The 21,181-nt window shown below is 25.6% G+C and overlaps 3 protein-coding genes and 1 long non-coding RNA gene across 14 annotated transcripts in view; all 4 read left to right on the top strand.

Moving 5' to 3' along the window:
* The window catches only part of LOC105431923 (uncharacterized), a 67,560-nt gene extending 66,044 nt beyond the window's left edge, over nucleotides 1-1,516 (top strand). For all 10 annotated transcript variants that reach the window (XM_089083532.1, XM_089083534.1, XM_089083553.1 and 7 more), the window contains 2 exons: nucleotides 46-179; nucleotides 455-1,516. In XM_089083532.1, the coding sequence (XP_088939658.1) occupies nucleotides 46-179; nucleotides 455-641 (321 nt within the window). In that variant the 3' untranslated portion in view covers nucleotides 642-1,516. The remainder of the gene's footprint in view (nucleotides 1-45; nucleotides 180-454) is intronic.
* Nucleotides 1,517-1,557: 41 nt separating this feature from the next.
* On the top strand, nucleotides 1,558-4,029 carry LOC105431921 (copper homeostasis protein cutC homolog). Its single transcript, XM_011646432.2, has 2 exons — nucleotides 1,558-1,990; nucleotides 3,220-4,029. The coding sequence occupies exons 1-2, from the start codon at nucleotides 1,856-1,858 to the stop codon at nucleotides 3,946-3,948; spliced, it is 864 nt and encodes a 287-aa protein (XP_011644734.2). The 5' UTR covers nucleotides 1,558-1,855; the 3' UTR covers nucleotides 3,949-4,029.
* A 1,830-nt stretch (nucleotides 4,030-5,859) lies between these two features.
* LOC148938003 (uncharacterized) lies at nucleotides 5,860-7,968 on the top strand. Its single transcript, XR_016138552.1, has 2 exons — nucleotides 5,860-5,983; nucleotides 7,738-7,968. It is a non-coding gene; the product is annotated as an uncharacterized LOC148938003 (long non-coding RNA).
* A 3,961-nt stretch (nucleotides 7,969-11,929) lies between these two features.
* On the top strand, nucleotides 11,930-19,876 carry LOC105431920 (putative inactive allantoicase). 2 transcript variants are annotated; one of them, XM_011646430.3, is made up of 8 exons: nucleotides 11,930-12,075; nucleotides 16,853-16,918; nucleotides 17,247-17,309; nucleotides 17,638-17,821; nucleotides 17,920-18,008; nucleotides 18,404-18,733; nucleotides 18,948-19,133; nucleotides 19,348-19,876. In XM_011646430.3, the coding sequence occupies exons 2-8, from the start codon at nucleotides 16,853-16,855 to the stop codon at nucleotides 19,489-19,491; spliced, it is 1,062 nt and encodes a 353-aa protein (XP_011644732.2). In that variant the 5' UTR covers nucleotides 11,930-12,075; the 3' UTR covers nucleotides 19,492-19,876. The 2 variants fall into 2 exon arrangements, with proteins under 2 accessions (XP_011644732.2, XP_088929847.1); XM_089073721.1 differs by lacking the exon at nucleotides 11,930-12,075 and adding an exon at nucleotides 16,027-16,045.
* The last annotated feature ends 1,305 nt before the right edge of the window (nucleotides 19,877-21,181 follow it).

The raw sequence follows: 21,181 nt of genomic DNA, 5'->3' as shown, positions 1-21,181 counted from the left end.
ATAAGTTTTACTGTAGCATTCTCTTTTGACATAAAAATCGTGCAGGAGATCCAGACGACCTGTGCGGAGGTGTGTGAGAGCTGCGAAAAGAAGGTTTATCCCTTGGAGAAGATCGAGACAAATAACAAAATCTTTCACAAGCAATGCTTCCGGTGTCTCCAGTGTAATTGCATTCTAAGGTAACGAAAGAAGATAAATTTCTTGTATCAAATTCATAAAATACTCATATTATCTTTAGATAAACCCAGAATATTTTGTTTAAAATTAAACATATTATTTCGTAAAGTGGTGAAATGAAGATGCTGCAAAAATTAAGAAATAAAACTAATGAATTATTAAAAATATTAATGTAATGTATAAAACAACGTAATATCCCTCCCCCCCCCCCCACACACACACACACACACACACATATATATATATAAATAAATAATGATTTGCAATGTTCAAACAGGATGGACTCGTTTACTCTGAATAATGGCAAGCTGTACTGCATCCCGCATTTTAAGCAACTCTTCATCGCACGAGGAAACTATGACGAGGGATTTGGCGTTGACCCACACAAGAACAAATGGGCGACGACGAATCCTAATAATTCCACAAGCCCATCGCCGATCGCAGTTTCGAACGGCGATCTTTGATTTTCCGAGTCTTTCACCTCTATTCTTTCCTAACTATACATCGCTATTGAATTTTAGTCGAATTTATGGATGGATCTAGAAATTGTTGAAAAGATTTGTCTTTCTCGAAAATACATAGTGGAGTAGATATTAATCACCGTGAAAGAGATTGAATATTTTTTACAATTCTGACGTTTTCCTTTGTTGAGCGGCAAACTAGATCCGTCTATGGTCGGATCGTGATGATAATTACGAACGCGATGATAATTACGATAAATTGTACATTTTTTTATTAAGTTAGACCCATAACGTATAATTGTATATTTAATGGTAATTGGTATAAATCGCGATGATCGGAGACTTGCCTTAAAAAACGATCTCCATGCGCGATAATCTTCTCGAAGGATAATCTTGCCAGGCACGTTGAATAAATGAATTGAAAGCACGCCTGCGTTTTCTTCGTTGTTATAAATCAAAAATACAGATATAATTTCAATTATATCGAGAAAATAATGAAAAACACATGCTTCTTTGATTTCTATTAGGTTGTATTGAAACTAACTACATTCTAGTTCATACGTTCATTAATGAAAAATTAAAGAAATCAATTCTGGCATAATAATGTGCTTCTAAATATCTTATTCTCAATTTTAATTCTCTATTATCATCGCTCACCATAAAATTCGCTTCATATTTGTTATTATTATTATTTTATTGATTTTATTATTATTATTATTATTATTATTATTATATTATAATTATTATTAATATTATTTACGTGCGACGCACTTGGTATTATTTTATTATATATGTTGTATAATACAATATTACTTTACGCTTCGTGAATCTTGTATCCGAACCTGTCCCTCAATAAATAAGAATTTTATATATCTCTATATTTACATATTATATAATATTCGCGCGATGTGAATCTGATCGATTAGTAGTAGTTTAAGAAATATGATTTATGTACAGCAATATTAGAATAACATGCTGTTGCGGATTTGTTGTTGGTTTACTTGGATATAAAATATGATAAATGTAAGCAATCAAGACCTCGGAAAGAGTTGATTAAATTCAGCAATTTTAGCTATCATTACAGTAAAGAGATCATACAGTAATTAGTCTCTTTTCAGTTTTATTGAAAAATATGGTTCGCTGCATTATCTGTATCAAACGAATAGATAATACCAGCCAGACTCGAAATCATTGCTAATAAATAGGATGTTATCATTATGCAACATATATCATGGAAGTATAATCCAGATGGCGAGACTTGCGCATGTAAAATTTCATTTGTGAAGGTACTGTGCATGCCGGCAGCCATATTTAGAACATGTAACAATCATTCTCTGACACAATTCTTTGACGTGAGTTTATATTAATTTTCTTTTCAAAGTGAATCTATGCATATATAATTTTGTCATCAGAATCGCCAACTCGTTAATTAAATAATGACAAAAATAGAATAAAAATAATATGCTCGGAATATAATTACATAATAGATCTGTCGATTTATCTGAAGCTATATTATCAACAGCTTATCAATCAAGAGATAAGTTAATAATTTATCATTTGCTTTAATTAGTAGATTAATTTAATAAATGAGGTTCCGACTCAATTTTGTTTTTTCACCTGGCAAAATTTTTCATTGGATTGCTATTATTTATGCATATAAATTTTTTTATTTATTACAAATACTATTTAAAAATATAAATAGGAAAGATTCTATTTCTTACAATGACATTTTCTTGCTCTTTCATTATTATGCTAAAAATTAATTATTACACTAATAAAGAGAGAAAAGAAACCGATAGCAATAATAATATAATTTTAGAATCTAAAATTTAAGTAATATGAAACAAAGTCCAACAGCACATAGATATATCATAATATAAACAATTTGCACAACAATTTGCACTGATAATTTCTGAAAAGTTAATCTTTTTTCCTAAAAAAATATAAAAGCAGAGAAATATATAGCTATTGTAAAAATGATTTTTTCCTTCAGTCGATAACGTATTTATTAATATGTATCGACGTAGTATTAATAAATTATTTCGTCGTACACTATTTTGTTAACATATGATATAAATTTGATAAACAATGTATAATGATTTGATCTATTTAGACATAACAATCTGTATATCACATTTATCTTAATATATCCATTATTAATAGTTATATTATAGGTATTACATGTTATATACATATATATATTATACATATTACAGCATAATACTATAATATTAAAAGATTGCTTATATTTTATATCTTCGTTTATTGCTTAATAATGTTACTATTAATAATGACAAGTAAATACGAAAAAAATTTACATAACATATAAAATATATAAATTTATATAGCATAAAGATATTTTACATAAACGTTTAAATTATTTTTATTGCTGTTAAAAGTATAAAAGTATAGTGAAATTAAAAAATATCTATACTACTCAACTTAATTATAATTTCAAATAGAAATCGCTTATTGTTTTACTTTGTATTTCTTGTTTCTAAACAAAATTGCGAATACATCAATATACCTATGAAAAGATTCGTGTGCCATTATACGATTAAATAAATGTTTTATTTTGCAGATGGAGATTTGCATCGATTCTTTAGAATCCGCCAGAAATGCAGTAGAAGGTGGTGCAAGTCGGCTCGAAGTTTGCTCGGCTCTCTCAGAGGGTGGTTTAACGCCTAGCGTGGGTTTAATTCAGCAAATAAGAAACTTTACGACAATTCCGCTTTTTGCCATGATCCGAATTCGTGATGGCGATTTTGTCTATAGTCAAGAAGAGATCGATGCTATGCTGTATGATTTGAAAATCCTCAAGGATCATCACGTGAACGGATTTGTCTTCGGTGCATTGACTCCCGATTGCGAAATCGACACTGTCGCATGCGAAAAAATTATGTTCGCCGCTCATCCTTTGCCGGTCACATTTCATCGCGCTTTCGATTTAACGACTGATCCTATCAAATCGATGAAACTTCTTACCGAACTTGGTTTTCAGAGAATCCTGACATCTGGACAAAAAAACACTGCTTTAGAAGGGCTAGAACTGATAAAAACGCTATTGCAAAAAGATCTGAAACTGATAATTATGCCTGGGGCTGGTATCACAAAAGATAACATTCGCGAAATCATGGCGTCTGGTGCGAAAGAGTTTCATGCATCAGCAAAAAAAAGAAAAATGGTGACTTATGGTACAAACAAAGTTAAGATGGGAACCACTGATTTTGTTAATGTGACTGACAAAGAATTGGTGAAAGAATTAATTGAGATCATCAAGAATGAATGTATTGCTTTGAACAAAAATTAATTCTATGCGAACATATCTAATTATAGGAGTGTAACTTAATATAATTAATAAATATAAATAATATGTGTACAACATATATAAGAGCAATCTGATTAGCAACTTTAAGGGAATAAAGTCCTTTTATTAAGATTTTTTTTTAAATCTAAATTTTAACTCTAAATTTTAGAAGAAATATTAATTACAGCGATTAAATAGACTTTGAAGATTTAGACTTTAAGAAATTCTATACGCGAAAATATAAATATATAGTGATATTACAGCATTTTAAATCTTTGTGTTCAAAAAACATGATCTATCGACGGCGTAGAGAACTCAAGTTGTCATTAAAAAAAATAAAAAATTCGAAAATAAAAAATTCTTGAAAATTTCGAAACTATATGAATATAATTTCAGTTGACTGTAAGAATTTTTTAAATAATTTTTTTATAAAATATCACCGGTTTGAAGAAAATTCAAAATTTCTTCAAATTTTGATATGTTTAAACATTTTGTTCTTAAAAACTAAGAAAAAAAAAACACTTAATTGAAACTATATCATTTTATTAATTTGTGAAATTATTCTTGAAATTTGGAATGGTAATCAATCAAAAATTGATTTATTTGTAACTTTATTTGTAACACTATTAGTTAAAGAAAAGTGATTTTATGAAAGATGTTTAAAATTTTAGTATCAATTATTTCAGTCAAAATTAGTTTAGTATAGTGAAACAAACTATAATGAAATTATAACAATAATCAAGAGAATTTTTGTAGCTTAAACATATGAGATCGAGCAGAATTTAAATTAGATTTAGGGAGACTGGCCAGATGCGCACGCTTTCACTATGCATTGTATAATTCGAGAAAAATTTTTAATTTCATTAGAGTTTTTTAGGAACATACTTCTAAGATCAATTTTTCAAAAAATGTAAAACAAAAAAATTGTTTTGTGAAAATGTTTGAAACTAGCGTATCCCTTTAGTCACATTATTTTCTCTTAATTGCTATTAGTTTTCGTTGCCATCAAGATCAAAAAGACTAAAGATAGCGTTACATTTTTCCATTATATTGTATCATATTTATTTTCCATTATTAATGAGAAGAGGGGAGAGAAGGAGGATGGTATTTCTATAGGGAAATATTTCTACATTTTTATGCCCTCTAAAGAGATTCAAGTTCTAAGGAAAATGGAAAACATCCTATTACTAAGCTAAAGCCTAATTTTCCATTATTAAGTCTGAAATACGTGGAGTTCTTTCTAATGTAAGTTCTTCCGCACATTTATATTTGTACATATTTACATATTTGTACATTTTGTACATATTTAGTTAGATAAATTATATTTAATTAATTAAAACTGTCTAATGTGAAAAATTATGAAATTATAGAAATTTTTATTCGTTTTACTTTGTGAATTTTTTTTATTAATTCACAAATCAATTTCAATTTTTATTGCATATATTTCTCTGTGATATTTTTATTTTCCTAGCAGTATGTTTAAATATGTAAATATATAATTATACAGTGTCTGATAAACATATTCTAAAACTGACAGCACATTTAAGATAAATGTTATTAAATCATGTAATATAATACAATAGACACGCATGCGAGAAACAATAAAAATGCAATATAAATTACGATTAAATGTAACAGAGCTTTGCGTATAATTAAAGAAAATACGAGTAAAATAAATTAACTAACTAAATTCTACAAATTTAAATAAAAACAAATAAAAAAGAATAAAGAATGAGAATCATGCGCTATTATAATGCGCAAGATTAAAAAACTATATATATGTTTTAATAAATAAAAATAAAATACAAATACAAATATATATATACATATATATATATATATATATATACTTATCACTTTTCTATATATATATATATATATATATATATATATATAGAAAATGTTGTTTCGGCTCAATTTTGAGTCACTCTCAACAAATAGAAAACAGAAATAAAAGAAGATGTCTACCTTTGTATTATTAGAGATCATTAAGATTGAGAAAATCTTTTCTGAAATGATTGACTTATCATCTTCAAAGGTAATTTTTTCTTTAAACAATTTAAAGTATTAAACGTGTTATATTTAAAATAAGGACTTGATTAAGTGCAATTATTAGGTGTACAAAAAAGTTCTGAGCTTTAGATTTCAACCGAAATAACAATTTAAATTTTATATATCTTCCCGCCCTTTTGCGGTTTTAAAGCGTTGACATTTGGCCTTCTAAAATGCTATACGGTTTGGTGTTTGATGCACATAACCTCAAAAATCAGTAGTGTTCACGATGGCAATAACAAAAGAGCATATTGAATTTCCACTTCGCGTTTCATCTAAACAAAAATGCTGCTGAAGCCACTGCAATGATTTGTGCTGCATATGGAAAGAAACGCTATAAGTCATACTACATGTAAAAGATGATATCAAAAATTTCACCAAGCAGATTTCAGTCTTGAAGATGAACCGCGTGCTGGACGCCCTCAAAAGATTGAAACGGACGAATTGCAAGCACTGCTGGATATAAATTCTACGCAAACTGAAAAGGAGCTTGCAGAAGCTTGGCGTTACGCAGCAAACTATTTCCATACGTTTACATACGATGGGAAAGGTTCAGAAGGAAGGCAGGTGGGTTCTGCATGAATTGTCCGAAGACAACAAAAAAATCGTCGGCGTGACACTCACTTTGCTTTCCGGAAAAAGTTCCGGAAAAAAGATTTTCTGCACAAAATCATTACAGGCGATGAAAAGTGGATTCTTTATGATAACTCTAAACTCTAATTGTAGAAAATCATGGGTTAACCCTGGTCAACCTTCGACATCGACGCCAAAGCCCAATATCCAAGAAGGTTTTGCTCTGTATCTGGTGGGATTGGAAAGATGTGTTGTATTACGAGTTGTTACAACCGGTGAAACAATCACGGCAGACTGCTACCAACAACAATTGACCAATTTGAGCGATGCATTAGAAGAAAAGAAGCCATTTACTGGCCAAGGACATCATAAAGTGATCTTGCTTCATGACAATGCTCGATCACATGTTGTGAAAGCGACTCAGGATCATATCTTTGCATTAGGCTGAGAACTTCTCCCGCACGCGGCGTATAGCCCAGACATGGTGCCTTCCGATTACTACCTATTCCGGTCGCTGCAGCATCATTTGGCTGATACACATTTCGTGAGATTTGAAGAGATACGAAAATGCATTGATGACTTTATCGCTTCGAAGCCGGTGAGCTTCTATCGTCAAGGAATTCGCAAGCTATCCGAAAGATGGCAAAAGGTCGTTGCAAACGAGGAATATTTCGCTGATAAATATTTTTTTGTTTGTTTTTGAATAAAGATTGAATTTTACAAAAAAAGCTCAGAACTTTTTTGTACACCTAATAATAATAATTAAAATCATTTGTCTGAACATCTTGATCATTATAAAGTATTTCGTAACTCGATAAAATTAAATTTATTTTAACAATTTATTTTATTAGGTAAACAATTTCTTCTCTTTAAGAAACATACATACAGTTATATTATGTTACAGTTATATTATACAGTTACATCAGTGCAGTGGATCTAAAGTACTTGTATATATAAAGTACTTGTATAACATATATATTTATAACAATATATTTTTGTTAACAAAAGTATTATTAGGTTCTTACACTTGTTAATTACTAAAATATTTTTCTATTTTTCTATGTTTTTAAATATCTTCTTTTATAATCATATATTTAAATAACTCAATACTTGGTTTGTTAGTAATTTTTTATTAAATGTTAATGATCTCAATAACTGCTATTTTAGAATGGTGCAAAAGTTATATTTTCCACCGATGATCACTTCGGCGTGGCAGAAAAATGCTTAAGGTAATTTATGTGTGTGTATATGTCTTAATTGACTCAGATAGTAATTATATAAACTTATGAGATAATTTATTATAAGTTATTTAAACAATAAACAACAAAGCTCACCATTTTTCCATTATTGTAAGAATTATAAAATATTTAGTAAATAAAATCTTAAACTTAGGAAAAATTAACTTGTATAAAAAGTGCAAAATATATATAAAAATAGTAAAATCATATCTAGTTGAAATTGGACAAACCAGAAGATTCTGATTACATCAATCAGAATTTCGTTTATCTTAACTAAAATTTTAATAGATTTAAATAGATATTTAGCGGATTTAAACAGGAAATTCTAATTTGTCCATTTCCAGAATTCCAATTACCAAACATTTTTCTTAATGTGTAAGTTGTTGTATATGTAATTTATAATAACAAATATCATTGATTTTCATTTCAAAGAGACGAACCTATATTGAATTTTTTACGTATGAAATCTGGTTTATCTGGTGGAAAGATGATAGATGGAAAACCCATTTATAAGTTCAAAAAAAATAATTATGTGATTATCGATTTGAAACAACTACTTAGATCTTTATTTTTAAAAATATCAATCTATAATATTGCATGATATACTAATTATTAAATTGCCATGCAGACGAACTTATCATTGTTCAAGATCGGAAATATAGATCTGATAAAAATGTTACTCCAAAAGAATATGAATTTATTGAAAAGTACGATTTGCAGGTACGTATGTAAAAAATACAATATTACGTATCATATCATTTTGCATCATGAAACATTAATACTTTTTTGGCAAATTCAACTTTTAATATAAAATAGTTTATAAATTGATCTATATTTTTTAACAAAATATATACAAAATAGTCGTATATTCTACTTTAAGTCCTAATTGAATATATGACAGTTTCAATATATTATTAATTTCGGGTTGAGTTCAAACACAGTCAAAAATTCTACTAATTTCAAAAATATCTTTCATCTTTTTTTTTTATCTTAATTATCCTATATATGTGAAACAATTGATAACTGTTAAATTTCAGTCCTGGCCATTTTATCTTAAAGATACTCAGTTGCCAAATTCGTATTTGGCAACTGAATATCTTTAAGATAAAATGGCCAGGACTGAAATTTAACAGTTATCAATTGTTTCACATATATAGGATAATTAAGATAAAAAAAAACAACTCGATCATTCAATTCTATATCATAATATTCTTTACTCGTGTAAAGAATATTATGATATAGAATTGAATGACCGAATTGTTACTCACGTGCGGCTTAATCTCTATCCAGTGGGTGATATCGCTAGACTGTATATATATATATAGTTTTACCGTTTATCCAGCCAAAACTAATGCCAAATCAGCAGTTTGACCTCCATGATACGTTTTGTGTAAATTATACTTAACTGCTTCTCCGGGAATTCTAATTTTTTGCTCTTATTTACAAATCCCATTAGTGACCGATGGATGGACTTATAGATCCTGGGCTTCTATCATGTTCTTTTGGAAGATTTTTTGTTTTTTGTGTTTATAATGTGGACACTAAAAATCATAAAATAATTTGTTATTAATTAATTTAGGTTGAAGATGCTTTTCATCTCTAATATGCTGACTTTCGTTTGACATACACTGCCAACTACATCTCTTATAATAGATACAACACAGATAAAATAATGTCCAAATTTTACTATAGAAGTGCTAAGACAGGCAGAAAGTTCATTCAGTTTACAAAATTGGTACTCTCTTACATCAGAAACGATGATAATATTATGTCATACCTTTTTTTCTACGATTTATTATTCATTTTTACTTAATGTGTTGTTTTTTGTCATAAATTACGCTTACACTTTAATTAATAGAAATATTTTTTAGATTTCTGCAAATGTATGAAAACTTTTTATTCCAGGCATTGATATAAGCAAAAATTCTAATCAAAAAGATAATGTGTGTTATAATTTGTATAATTTTCCTGCAGATAACAAAGAATACCAAGGAAGTTTTTCTTATAAATAGAAATAATGAAAAAGGACGACTTTTATAAGACTAATACTTTCTCCAAGTGGCAGTATAAATAGATTTCGAGTATATAGAACATGCCTATTATCTAAGCTTTAAAACAATATTCCAAAGAACTCTACTATTAAATATTAATAATTAATAATATTAAATATTAATAATTTGCTAAAATTATTTCTAATATGAATCAAGATATTAGAATGTATCGATTATTCTTTGTTTACTACAACTGTAATTATAAAATAAATTAATAAATATCAAGAAGCAATTTTTTTTTATATATTTATATATTTATTCCGTTAATTATATTTATTTTTATCAATCATATTAAAGAATGAAGAAAAAAGCTGATATCCATCAATGATTGTTGTGATGCATGCAAACTGTACAACAATTTTTTTTTCTAATAATATGAAATATTATAAAGAGTTCTTTATATTTTATATCAGTGCTGGAAATAGTACATTTTAAGCCAATATTTTGTTGTACTGACCTTGAGAATCAATCCGCTAAATGCATGTAATGTATACGTTTGACATTACATCTTTTAATGATCATATCTCAAATACAAAGAGAACATATTTTTTGCTAAAACATCATTAAAATAGAGGAAAAATAATAAGCATCGATATTGAATTAAAATATGCAATTATTTTCAAACATTGCTTTATACTCATGTTTAAATTTTGCATGATGTAATAATGACATAAGTAAACAATATTGATTACATTATGTTTCATTTGATCAAGCGACTTTAGGTATTATCAATTTAGATATTTTTTTTTGTAAATTCATTCAATTTTTGAAAATTTAAAAAAGATTTTTTTATTTAGGTAATATATTTAATTTTCTTCTACTTCATTATTTATATAATAAATGTGTGTTAAGCTGTATATTACAATATATAATAACAATATATAATATATACAATATATAATAAATATATAATACAAAATTTAAAACTATTGCACTTTTAATTAATTAAGAATCTTATTATTATAGTAAATAAATTTTGGTAACAGAAAATTTTTATTATAAAAAAATTTTATATAAGCATTAAAATATTTTTTATGATAATATAAAAATATCTAATCAGTATAATGTATGTATTTATGTATTACACTGTATTATGAATTATATATTTTTTTTCTTCTTTTTTCTACATAAAAAAACTTCTTTAAAATATTTTTATATTAAATTATAACATGAAATATGATATACATATTTGTAAAAGTTAGTCAGATTTGTCTTTAGCGAGTTGATCCTCTGTTGAAAGATAAAATCTCTGTTATCTATTATCTCTAAAAAATTATTTTTATTACTTATTCCTTATCGTATGTTTCATCGCATGTATTTTCGATCTAATCTTGTTAGATCAAAAACTTTTTGTCAAACTTGATCTACAGAGAATTCAGTCGATCGAAAAAAAACGAGGTTTTATGAAGTTGAAACTAATATAAACATTATTATAATAGATCCAGAAACTGTTTATCATTTTTCAAATTGTTAGCAAAGTTATCTATTAATATTTATAATATTATGAAGTTGATCATTAAGATGTTTTTCAAAGAGAACAAAAATAATATGCAAATGCATTCAATACCATTGGACACCATTGAGAATAATTCTATCATACGACTGACAAGAAGCTAAAGATTATTAGAAATATAATGCTTTTGGAAATTACCTCCATTTAAATATATTTAATTATAGCTTATAATTTATATATCACTAATCTATAAATCTATGTATAGAATATATTTAAGAGCTATCTGAAAAATTACCTTTCTTATTATAAAATATTTATTCTCAATCATCGATAATCTTGGTTTTATCAAGATTACAAAAATTAAAACTGACGCTACATTTTTCTGTTATGTCATGGTTTATATGTTTTAGAAACATTACCCGAATGTCCCATATATCGTTTCATTCTTGTCGTTCACTGAGTTAAGCAAGGATAAAATGATATATAGAGACACTCGGATGATGTTTCTGAATGTAGCCAAAATATATTCCAAGGATAAAATGATATATAGAGACACTCGAATGATGTTTCTGAAAGCCAAAATATATTCCATTAACCACCACCACTGACTAGAAGAGTGGGGGAATTTTTCTAGAAGGGACTACTTCCATACTTCTACATCTATCTAAAGGGTCGCGAAAGAAAACAGAAAGCGTTCTATTACCAAACAGCTCGAATCTATCATTTTACGACCAACTCTGAAACGCCACGTGTTTTATTTAATGTAAGTTCTTCTATATTGAGTATATTTATTTCTTTATATATTTATGTCATTAATTAAAATATATTTTATCATAATTAGAGATATCTGATGTGAGAAATTGTTTGCTAAGGTTATAAAAATGTTTACTCATTTTATTCTACTTTATAAATTTTATATTAGTTTGAAGTATATGTTCGTGAAAAACAATAAAAATATATTATATTATAAATCATTAAGAATCAAATTATTTTATTTTCGGATAAATTTTAGTGTATCGGATATCTAGTGTAAAATTGTACGTAAGAAAAAAAGAACGCAGAAAAGTAAGTAAGTAAGTAAAAATTTATCAAAATTCCAATTCTAAATGTAATAGTGCTTTACGTATAATTAAAAAAATTCTCAAATTATATCATACATATGCTAAAGAATTTAGATAAATAAAATGCCAGGCTCGAAACTCTTCTTGTTTTTATAATTATTTATTTAATTTATATTTATAATATTATATATATATTTATAAAATTTTTTTAGTTTATAATCTAAAAAATATAAACTTTTTTATATTTGACACAAAAAAACAGATTAAAAGACTTATTATTATAAACATATTACTGCTAACTAACATATTGTTCAATTTTTTACGAATGACAAAAGTAAAATAAATCAATAATAGCCGACAAATATAATAAGCCGAGAATATATTCAAAGAACAAAATATTACAATGAAATTACTTGATAAACAAGATAATAATAATAATAATAATTTTAATAATTTTCTAATAATTTTTTTCTTTGTGTGTGTGTGTGTGTGTGTGTGTGTGTGTGTGTATTATATATATATATATATATATATATATAATATAACCTGCATATGTATATATACATGTATCATACATAGATAACATCATATATATATATAGATAATTATTGAACAAGAATGTTTTTATTCAGTATAACCTATTTTATTTGTCATGAGAAATGATACAGTTATTACCGAATACTTATACATATGTATATATATGCGTGCGTGCGTCTTCGTATGTATAGATGTGTACGTTAAACTAAAAGAAAAATTATTTGCCACCTAAGACACCCTGTTTATTGAGTAAATGCTATCTGCATTCTTACATTCTGTACTTCGAATAAGTTAAAGTTAAATTTAATTTTATTTTTGTCGTTTCATATATTGTATTTTTCTATTTATTAATTTTTAATATTATCTAACTTAGTAATTTTATTATTTCTCTTTAATATTTGTTTTGTTCTTTTAGCCATTATTCAATCTTTATCAGATCTTTGCTAAAGTCTTAAGGACTATAAATATAATTATTTTATGTCACCATAATTGGTTTAATAAAATTTAATTAAAATGTGTTAATAACATATTCTGTAATTAGTTTTACTCATATAGCTTTACTCATTTATTTATATAAATTCATCACATTCACATATATCACATTCTTGGATATTATTGAACATTACAGAAAGAATGCTAACAGAAAGAACTTTTTTTATATCGAAATTATTTTAAACACACGTAATAGAAATTAAATATTAACAGCTCATAAAAAACTAAGGAATAATACTACTTTATAATAAATAAATTGATCAGTTGAAAATAAATTTTTTGTTTTAATTTTTGACTATGATTAGTCAATTTACTTACTGCTTAAGTTTTACTGTTTACATTTTTCTATGTGCCATGGACTTTAGGACTCCCGCATTTTCCATAATCGTAATCATAAGACTTAATGTAAAAATTAGTCAATCAGAGCTAAGAGTTCAAAAATAATATTTTAAACTCTGATTAGTTTATAATTACGGAAAGTAAAATGCAATCTTTACTCTGCTTTTCTACTGATTTTCAATTATTGTAAAGATCTGGAAAATTCTGAATGCTATATAGTAAAATAAAATAAAAACAGATCTTAAACAGAAACATTGTTATTAAAATAAATAATGTTAGAAATAAAAAATATAACTTAATTAGAAACTCCATAGTTCCACACAAATGCTTTTTTTTAACATCAAAAGGTTAATAATTTCCCATAGTTATTTGGATACTAAATACGAATCCAGCTTTTAAATTGGTCCATTATATCATTATTTTGGGAAATTTGCAATTAAAGTTACAAAAAGTTTAAACATAATTGAAAGTTTTTTTGGTAAATTATCAATAATCACAGCTTTTATCTGCAATAAATTTTATATTTAATCATGAATATCTTGTTAAACATAAAAATTATATTATTTAAATATGATTTTTTTACATTTAATATTATTTTAAAGTATTATAAAATTCACTTGGTATTAAAATTTAGTATTATGCATTACAATGAAATAAAGTCTACAAAAAATTAATGTGAATGCTGAAAATATCATATAAAATAAAATTAAGGCAATATTTTTTCAATTTACCGCGATAAGTGCAAAATTTTTGAAAACAAAAGAGAATGACCATTGTTATATAGTCGCTGGCATACAGTTGAATAAACAGAGCGTATTACTATCACTATTTATAGACATGTAAATTATAAATAAAGCATCTTACCTGACATGTCATCTTTCCTCGAATTATCTGAATTATAATTAAATTTTTTTTTATGAATTACATTATTACGTTAATGAAAATATGTCATCCCATTTAAAAATATTGATGGTCAAATATTGATGGAAAATAATCGAATTATAAGAAACATTCTTTATGTTACATTTCAGAAGAATATTAGAGTTAAACTCAATTTTTACATAATAATATCATAAAATATATTGTTAATTTGATATATATTTTGCATTAATATTGAAAATATTCACATCAATATATGCACATCTAAACATACATACATATATTATATATTCATGTATATATACATATATTCTTGCTATATTGATACGCATGTGCATAGATTTTCGTATAAAATTTCTATATCATCTTAGATATCTAAGCCTAACTCATTGTTGAATGTTTTCCAAGAGACATGATTTGACACAAGTCTAATTATATTATCATTTATTCTCTTTAGCATTTGATAAAAAAATAAGAACAATAGACACTATAATTATGTCGATTTGTATCTCTGCATTGGAAACCAGCCATATTGTTCCTTCAAACTACTAGTTTAGTAATATCAATTTTGTGGATACAAGCTATAAAATTTTTATAAAATAAACATTAATATGAAGTTTATCTGATATGTACATATTAATATATAAACTTTAGTTATAGAAAAGTATTTCCATATTTATAAAAAAATACAAATAAGAAAAGTTTTTACGAAAACATACTTGTTGGTAATACAAATTCAGCACCCTCTCCCTTAAGAAAGTAATAATCTCGTCTGTATTATTGATAGAATGCGATATTTTTTGTATCAACTTTTTTTATGTATTTTTATAAATTTGGAAATACTATTCTAATTTGAAGTTATTAATATGTGTTTTAATATGTGTTTAACATATGAAATTTGTGACAAGAACAAGAACATTTTTTTAACTTGTAGCTATAAAATTAATATCGTTGATACTAATAGATTACATGAAAAAACAATATTGAATTTTTAAAATTAGACTTAGATACCTAATGTGATACAAAAAGTATATGAATAGCAGATATAAATAAAAAAGATGGATCTCCGTCAGTGGTCTCCATTCATCGTCTTACTAAGAATCATATTTTTAATTAAAATAGATAGACATTTTGAATAACGAATTCAATCTTATGAAGAGATTGATTTTTGAGATGGTCTATATAAAGAAACATCATGATCTGAATAAGCAAAATGATATTTCTCTCCGAAACTTATTTTCCGATTTTCAAAACTCTTCCCTCTTTCTAATTCGTCTATCCGATCCTTTGTCTATCCAATCTAATTTTCTGTCTTCTCTCTCCTTCTTCTTCGGTGTTTCTCTCTTATTCCTTTTAATTTGTTGACGAATATCTGTGATAAGCATGTGTTATAATTTCTCATTTGGTTCCTGTGTTGACTGTCAGGTATGACCGTTTATTACTTCTATTTATCGGTGTTTTAATGTAATATAACTCATTTCATCTCTGTTAATTATTAAATTTGTAAAGCGAATGAATATATATCGGTTCTTCTTAATTGTTTAAATATCCGCTGCACACTGTTTCCTAAAACATACATTACAATAGAAATAGGTTGTACAATAGAAACTTATGCAATGACAATTATAAAACATTTCCTTGTTTACTCTGACCGCAATAATTTTGTATAATTCTATAATTCAATGATTTTGTGAATTTGTATTTTATTGACGCACTGATCATCATTTTGAGTGATCAAAACGTTGGTATTTGAATTTGTATTTGTTTGTTTATAATAACATATTATCAGTGTAAAAAACCATCCTTGGTTCATATAGTCTTTTGTTTTTATTTGTGTGGATTTATTATTGTTTTGAGCTTTTAATTATTATTATTTTATATACAAAAATTTATTTATTATGTGCACATATGGATGTATGAGTGTATGTATACATGAATGTATCTATGTATATATTTATACAAATGTATATATATATATATATATAATGGACATTTTCGTTGGAGTTTATTCATTTCTCTAGCATCACCTTAATCGAAAGTGTTTGTGAGCATAATTAAAACACATTTTCGACTAATACAAAAAATTTTTGAAGTGTAATTCGTCTATTTTTTAAAGATTTGATGTAAAATTATTATCTTCATATTATTTTATATTTTTATTTATATTTCTTTTACATTTTAATTAAATAATATTTGTACCAAAAGAGCCATATATTCTTTATATTATTATAGATGGCAGTGAGTATGCTGAAGAAGACGTTACCTTTTCATCGAACAGTTGACTTGACATCTTCAAGAGTAATATTCTTTTCAAACAACTTTTAAATTTTATCTAACAAAAGCACTGTATTTGAAAGAATTAATTGCAATTAGTAATTAAAATTATTTATCTAAACATCTTGATCATAAAATTGTATAACTCTACAAAATTAAATAACAATTTACTTTATTAGATAAACAATTGCTTTCCTTTAAGTTATGTTATGATCTAGAGTACTTGTACATAATTATATATTGTTTCTTTAACAAAAATATTATTAGTGTACTATAAATAGATTCATAAATAATTTGATTCATAAATAATTTTTTTTTACTGTTAATGATCTTAATATATCTGTTATTTTAGAATGGTGCAAAAATTATATTCTCCACCGGTGATCACTATGGCGTGGCAGACAATATGCTTAAGGTAATATATATGTATATGTATATATGTAATAATTATTTCAAATAGTAATTATATAAATTCATGAAATAATTTATTATAAATTATTTAAACAATAAATAAAAACTCACAATTCTTCCAATATTGTAAAAATTATAAAATATTTGATAACATATTTGATAAACAAAATCTTAAATTCAGAAAATAATTACCCTGTACAAAAGGTGCAAAATTTGTATAGGGAAAATGAAATTACAGTTTAGAAATTATATATTTTATATTAGTTATATTAGTTTTATATATATACAATTTGCATATGCTAACAAATACAGTCATTGATTTTTCATTTCAGAGGGAAGAAATTACATCGAATTTATCGGTAGACGGATGGCAACTCAATGCAGAAACTCGAAAAAATAATTATGTGATTATAAAATTAGCAACTTCGGCTATAATAAAATACATTTGCATAGATACTACTCACATTAAACAACACAATCTGTACTGTCCTTTTTCATTACAAGCTGGACATTTAGGTTTGTTTAAGATTACGTGCTTTTAAACCTCTGTTTTTAGAAACTCTATTAATCTATAACGTTATATAATATATGTTAATTATTAAATTGTCACACAGAATCTTTCTTCAGTCAAGATCGGAAATGTCGAATCGGTAAAAGTGCTAGTATAGAAGATCTTAAATATTTTGAATCGTTCGATACGAAAGTAAGTATCTAAAAAATACAATATTACGTATCATATGATCTGCAATACTTAATACTTCTTTGGTAAATTCATTTACTTTTAATATAACATGACTTAAAAGTTGATCTTTATATTTTAATTAAAAATAAAATAAAAAGAATATATTTCTAATATATTTTTATAACACAATTTTATAATATAATACAATATTTTACACAATCACTACAATCTCCATTATAATTTATTTTTATAATTTAAAGTTCTTGTAGTCTTGTATTTTTATAATTTATTTTGAAGAAATAGCTCTTTTTAAAAAAAGTAATATCAAAATTTTAATTTCAAAAATTTTATTTAACTTAATTACGATTATATATAAATTATATTAAATAATTAATAACTGTAAAATACAATTTCAGTCCTGGCCATTTTATCTTAAAAAGACTCAGCTGCCATCACCAGAGATGAGTAAACAATATTATAATATAGAATCGAATAACGATATTGTTACTCATGTAAAATTAACTCTCTGCCCAATGGGTGGTATCGCTAGATTATACATATATGGTTTTGCCGTCTATCCGCCATTAATAACATTAAGTCCGCAATTTAATCTTGTCTCCTTGCTTTATGGTGCGCATTGTGTAAATTCCACTCACTGCTTCTCTGGAGATCCTAATCTTTTGCTTCTACCTACTCCACCCCTTCATAAGAACGATGGATGGATGCCTCTAGATCCTAAGGAAGAAGTACGTAAAATAATTCTTCTAATTAAAATTGTAATCAATTTCAAAATTTTTCTTTTTGTATAATGTGAACTAATTTTAATATTTTTGTAGAGAATTGAATAGAGTTGTAGAGTTGAATAGAGAGAATAAGCCTTTCTTTCAAACATGTTCTTTTTAATTATTTTTTTATATATACGGACACTAAAAATCATAAAATAATTATTATTCATTTTAGGTTAAAGAATTCATGTTTCAACGCCCAGCTGTTGACTTTCGTTTGGCATATCCTGTTAAAAACCTCTCTTATGTTATAATTGATACAACAAATATAGATGAAATATGTTCAGATTTTACTATACAAGTGTATGGACGATCAAGTACACAATACAGAACATTCTATCCTCTTGTACCAAAAACGCAGGTAAAGTTTTATCTGATCTTTATATTTTTACTGCAATTCATTGTTTATTTTTATTTAATCTATTATTGACATAAATTATTTATACACTTTAATTAATATAAATATTTTTTGAAATATGAATGACTTCTACATGAAAAATTTATTGTTGAGACATTGATATAAGCAAAAATTAATTAAGAAGATATGTTTTACAATTTGTATAATTTTTCTATAGGTAGTAAAGAATTCCAGGCAAATTATACCTGTAACGGAAAATAAAGACTGGAGGACACTTTTTGTAGAACTAATAGTTTCTCCTGGTGGTGCTATAAATAGATTTGCAATTTTTGGAGAAAGTGAACTACCTGATGAATTCTAAAATTATCTTAAAGAAATAAGGAGTATTATTCAATGATTTGCTAAAATTTCTTTTAATGTAATATCAAGCTCTTATGTAGGAAGATATCGATTAATTTTTGTCTACAAATATTATTAAGAAATAAATTAATGAACATTATTAGAAACAGATTATTTTCAATATAATAATAAAATAAAAATAATTCAAATAATACAAATTAAAAATATTTCTTTATATATGCTTTTTATCAATTAATGACTTATTCATTACTGTGAATAAATTTTGCTAAAAGAAAATTTTTTATCGCACAAAAAAAATTTATATAACTTTTCAAATATTTTTTATTATTTTTAAAAATAAAAACAATATAACATGTAATAAAAAATATCTAATTAGCACAATTATATTCGACGTGTTTTACTTTTTTTTCCTTTTCTTTTATTTTGTTCCTGCACAAAAACTTTTTCATTAAATTTTGATATATTTTGATATGAAATATAAGATTATAAACAAATTTATTTTAAATTGATCTTCTACTATAAGATCTTATTTTGATACAATTATTTTCGTTGCTTTATTTCCTGTTAAGACATTCATCATGTCTTTAATCAAATAATTGGTGTCATATCAAAGACTTTTAGTCAATCTCAGTTTAGAGAGAGTTCTATAAATCGAAAAATAACACTTTGGAAAAGATAGAATCAATATAAGCATTGTTGCAAGGCCCAGAAATTATTTATCATATCTCAGAACATTAATAAAATTGTCCGTAAAATATTCATAATATTACGCAGTCTGGTGCTAAGCTGCTTGCTGATGATGTCAATTTATTGAAGAGGAGACAATGTTTCGTTATGTAAATGCAATCAATATGAACGCTAATCAAAATAATAAGTGTGATTGATAAAATGCTAAATATTAGCCGAGAATCATCAGAAATAAATATACTATTTGTAGAAATTAATTCTAAATTTATTTAATTATAGAGTTATGTAATTTTTAATATCTAAGCTGACGACGAAACTATTACTATTATTATTAAAAACTGTCAATTTCACAATTAGTCAAATTTTCCGTGACTATCGATAGAGTCTGAGGAGGCCCATAATAATTTAAAAATTTAATTTAAATTTAATTTCAATTTAATTTAAAAATTGATATTATTCGATTGATTATTTATAATACAATAATTCATAAATAAGTATAAATAATAAATAAATATGTGAGTGAATGAGTGAGTGAGTGAGTGAGTGAGTGAGTGAGTGAGTGAGTGAGTGAGTGAGTGAGTGAGTGAGTGAGTGAGTGAGTGAGTGAGTGTGTGTGTGTGTGTGTGTGTGTGTGTGTGTGTGTGTGTGTGTGTGTGTGTGTGTATAATCATAAAATTACAATTTTTTTCTATAGTTATCACCTTTGTAAATAATTTAAGACAGATAGTAAATATAAAAATTTAATTTTAAATAAAATTAAATTTATGCGAGTTATAATAAATATATATATTTATCTAAAAAATATCGCATAATACAGCATAATAATAAATTAATATTATATTAAGAGTTAATTGTTCAAATTTTAACTATCATGAGGGGTTACGCGAATTCTTATAAGATCGTTGATCTTTAATAGTATCTTGTTGGTGAATACAATATGTCTATTTTCTATGATTAAGAAAAATGGAGGATTTTTTGAAGATTCTATAACTAAAGAGACTTAT

The sequence above is a fragment of the Pogonomyrmex barbatus genome, unplaced genomic scaffold (genome assembly GCF_055798465.1).
Source record: "Pogonomyrmex barbatus isolate J1 unplaced genomic scaffold, ASM5579846v1 scaffold1, whole genome shotgun sequence".
Taxonomy (NCBI): domain Eukaryota; kingdom Metazoa; phylum Arthropoda; class Insecta; order Hymenoptera; family Formicidae; genus Pogonomyrmex; species Pogonomyrmex barbatus.
This window is presented reverse-complemented; position numbering and strand designations above follow the sequence as displayed.

Excerpts from the sequence above, each read along its gene's own strand:
- LOC105431921 (XM_011646432.2), top strand. The coding sequence starts at position 1,856 with ATGCAACATATATCATGGAAGTATAATCCAGATGGCGAGACTTGCGCA. Across the intron at positions 1,991-3,219 it reads CTCTGACACAATTCTTTGAC|ATGGAGATTTGCATCGATTC; the intron begins GTGAGTTTATAT and ends TTTATTTTGCAG.
- LOC105431920 (XM_011646430.3), top strand. The coding sequence starts at position 16,853 with ATGGCAGTGAGTATGCTGAAGAAGACGTTACCTTTTCATCGAACAGTT. Across the intron at positions 17,310-17,637 it reads TGGCAGACAATATGCTTAAG|AGGGAAGAAATTACATCGAA; the intron begins GTAATATATATG and ends TTTTCATTTCAG. Across the intron at positions 18,734-18,947 it reads CTCTAGATCCTAAGGAAGAA|GTTAAAGAATTCATGTTTCA; the intron begins GTACGTAAAATA and ends TATTCATTTTAG.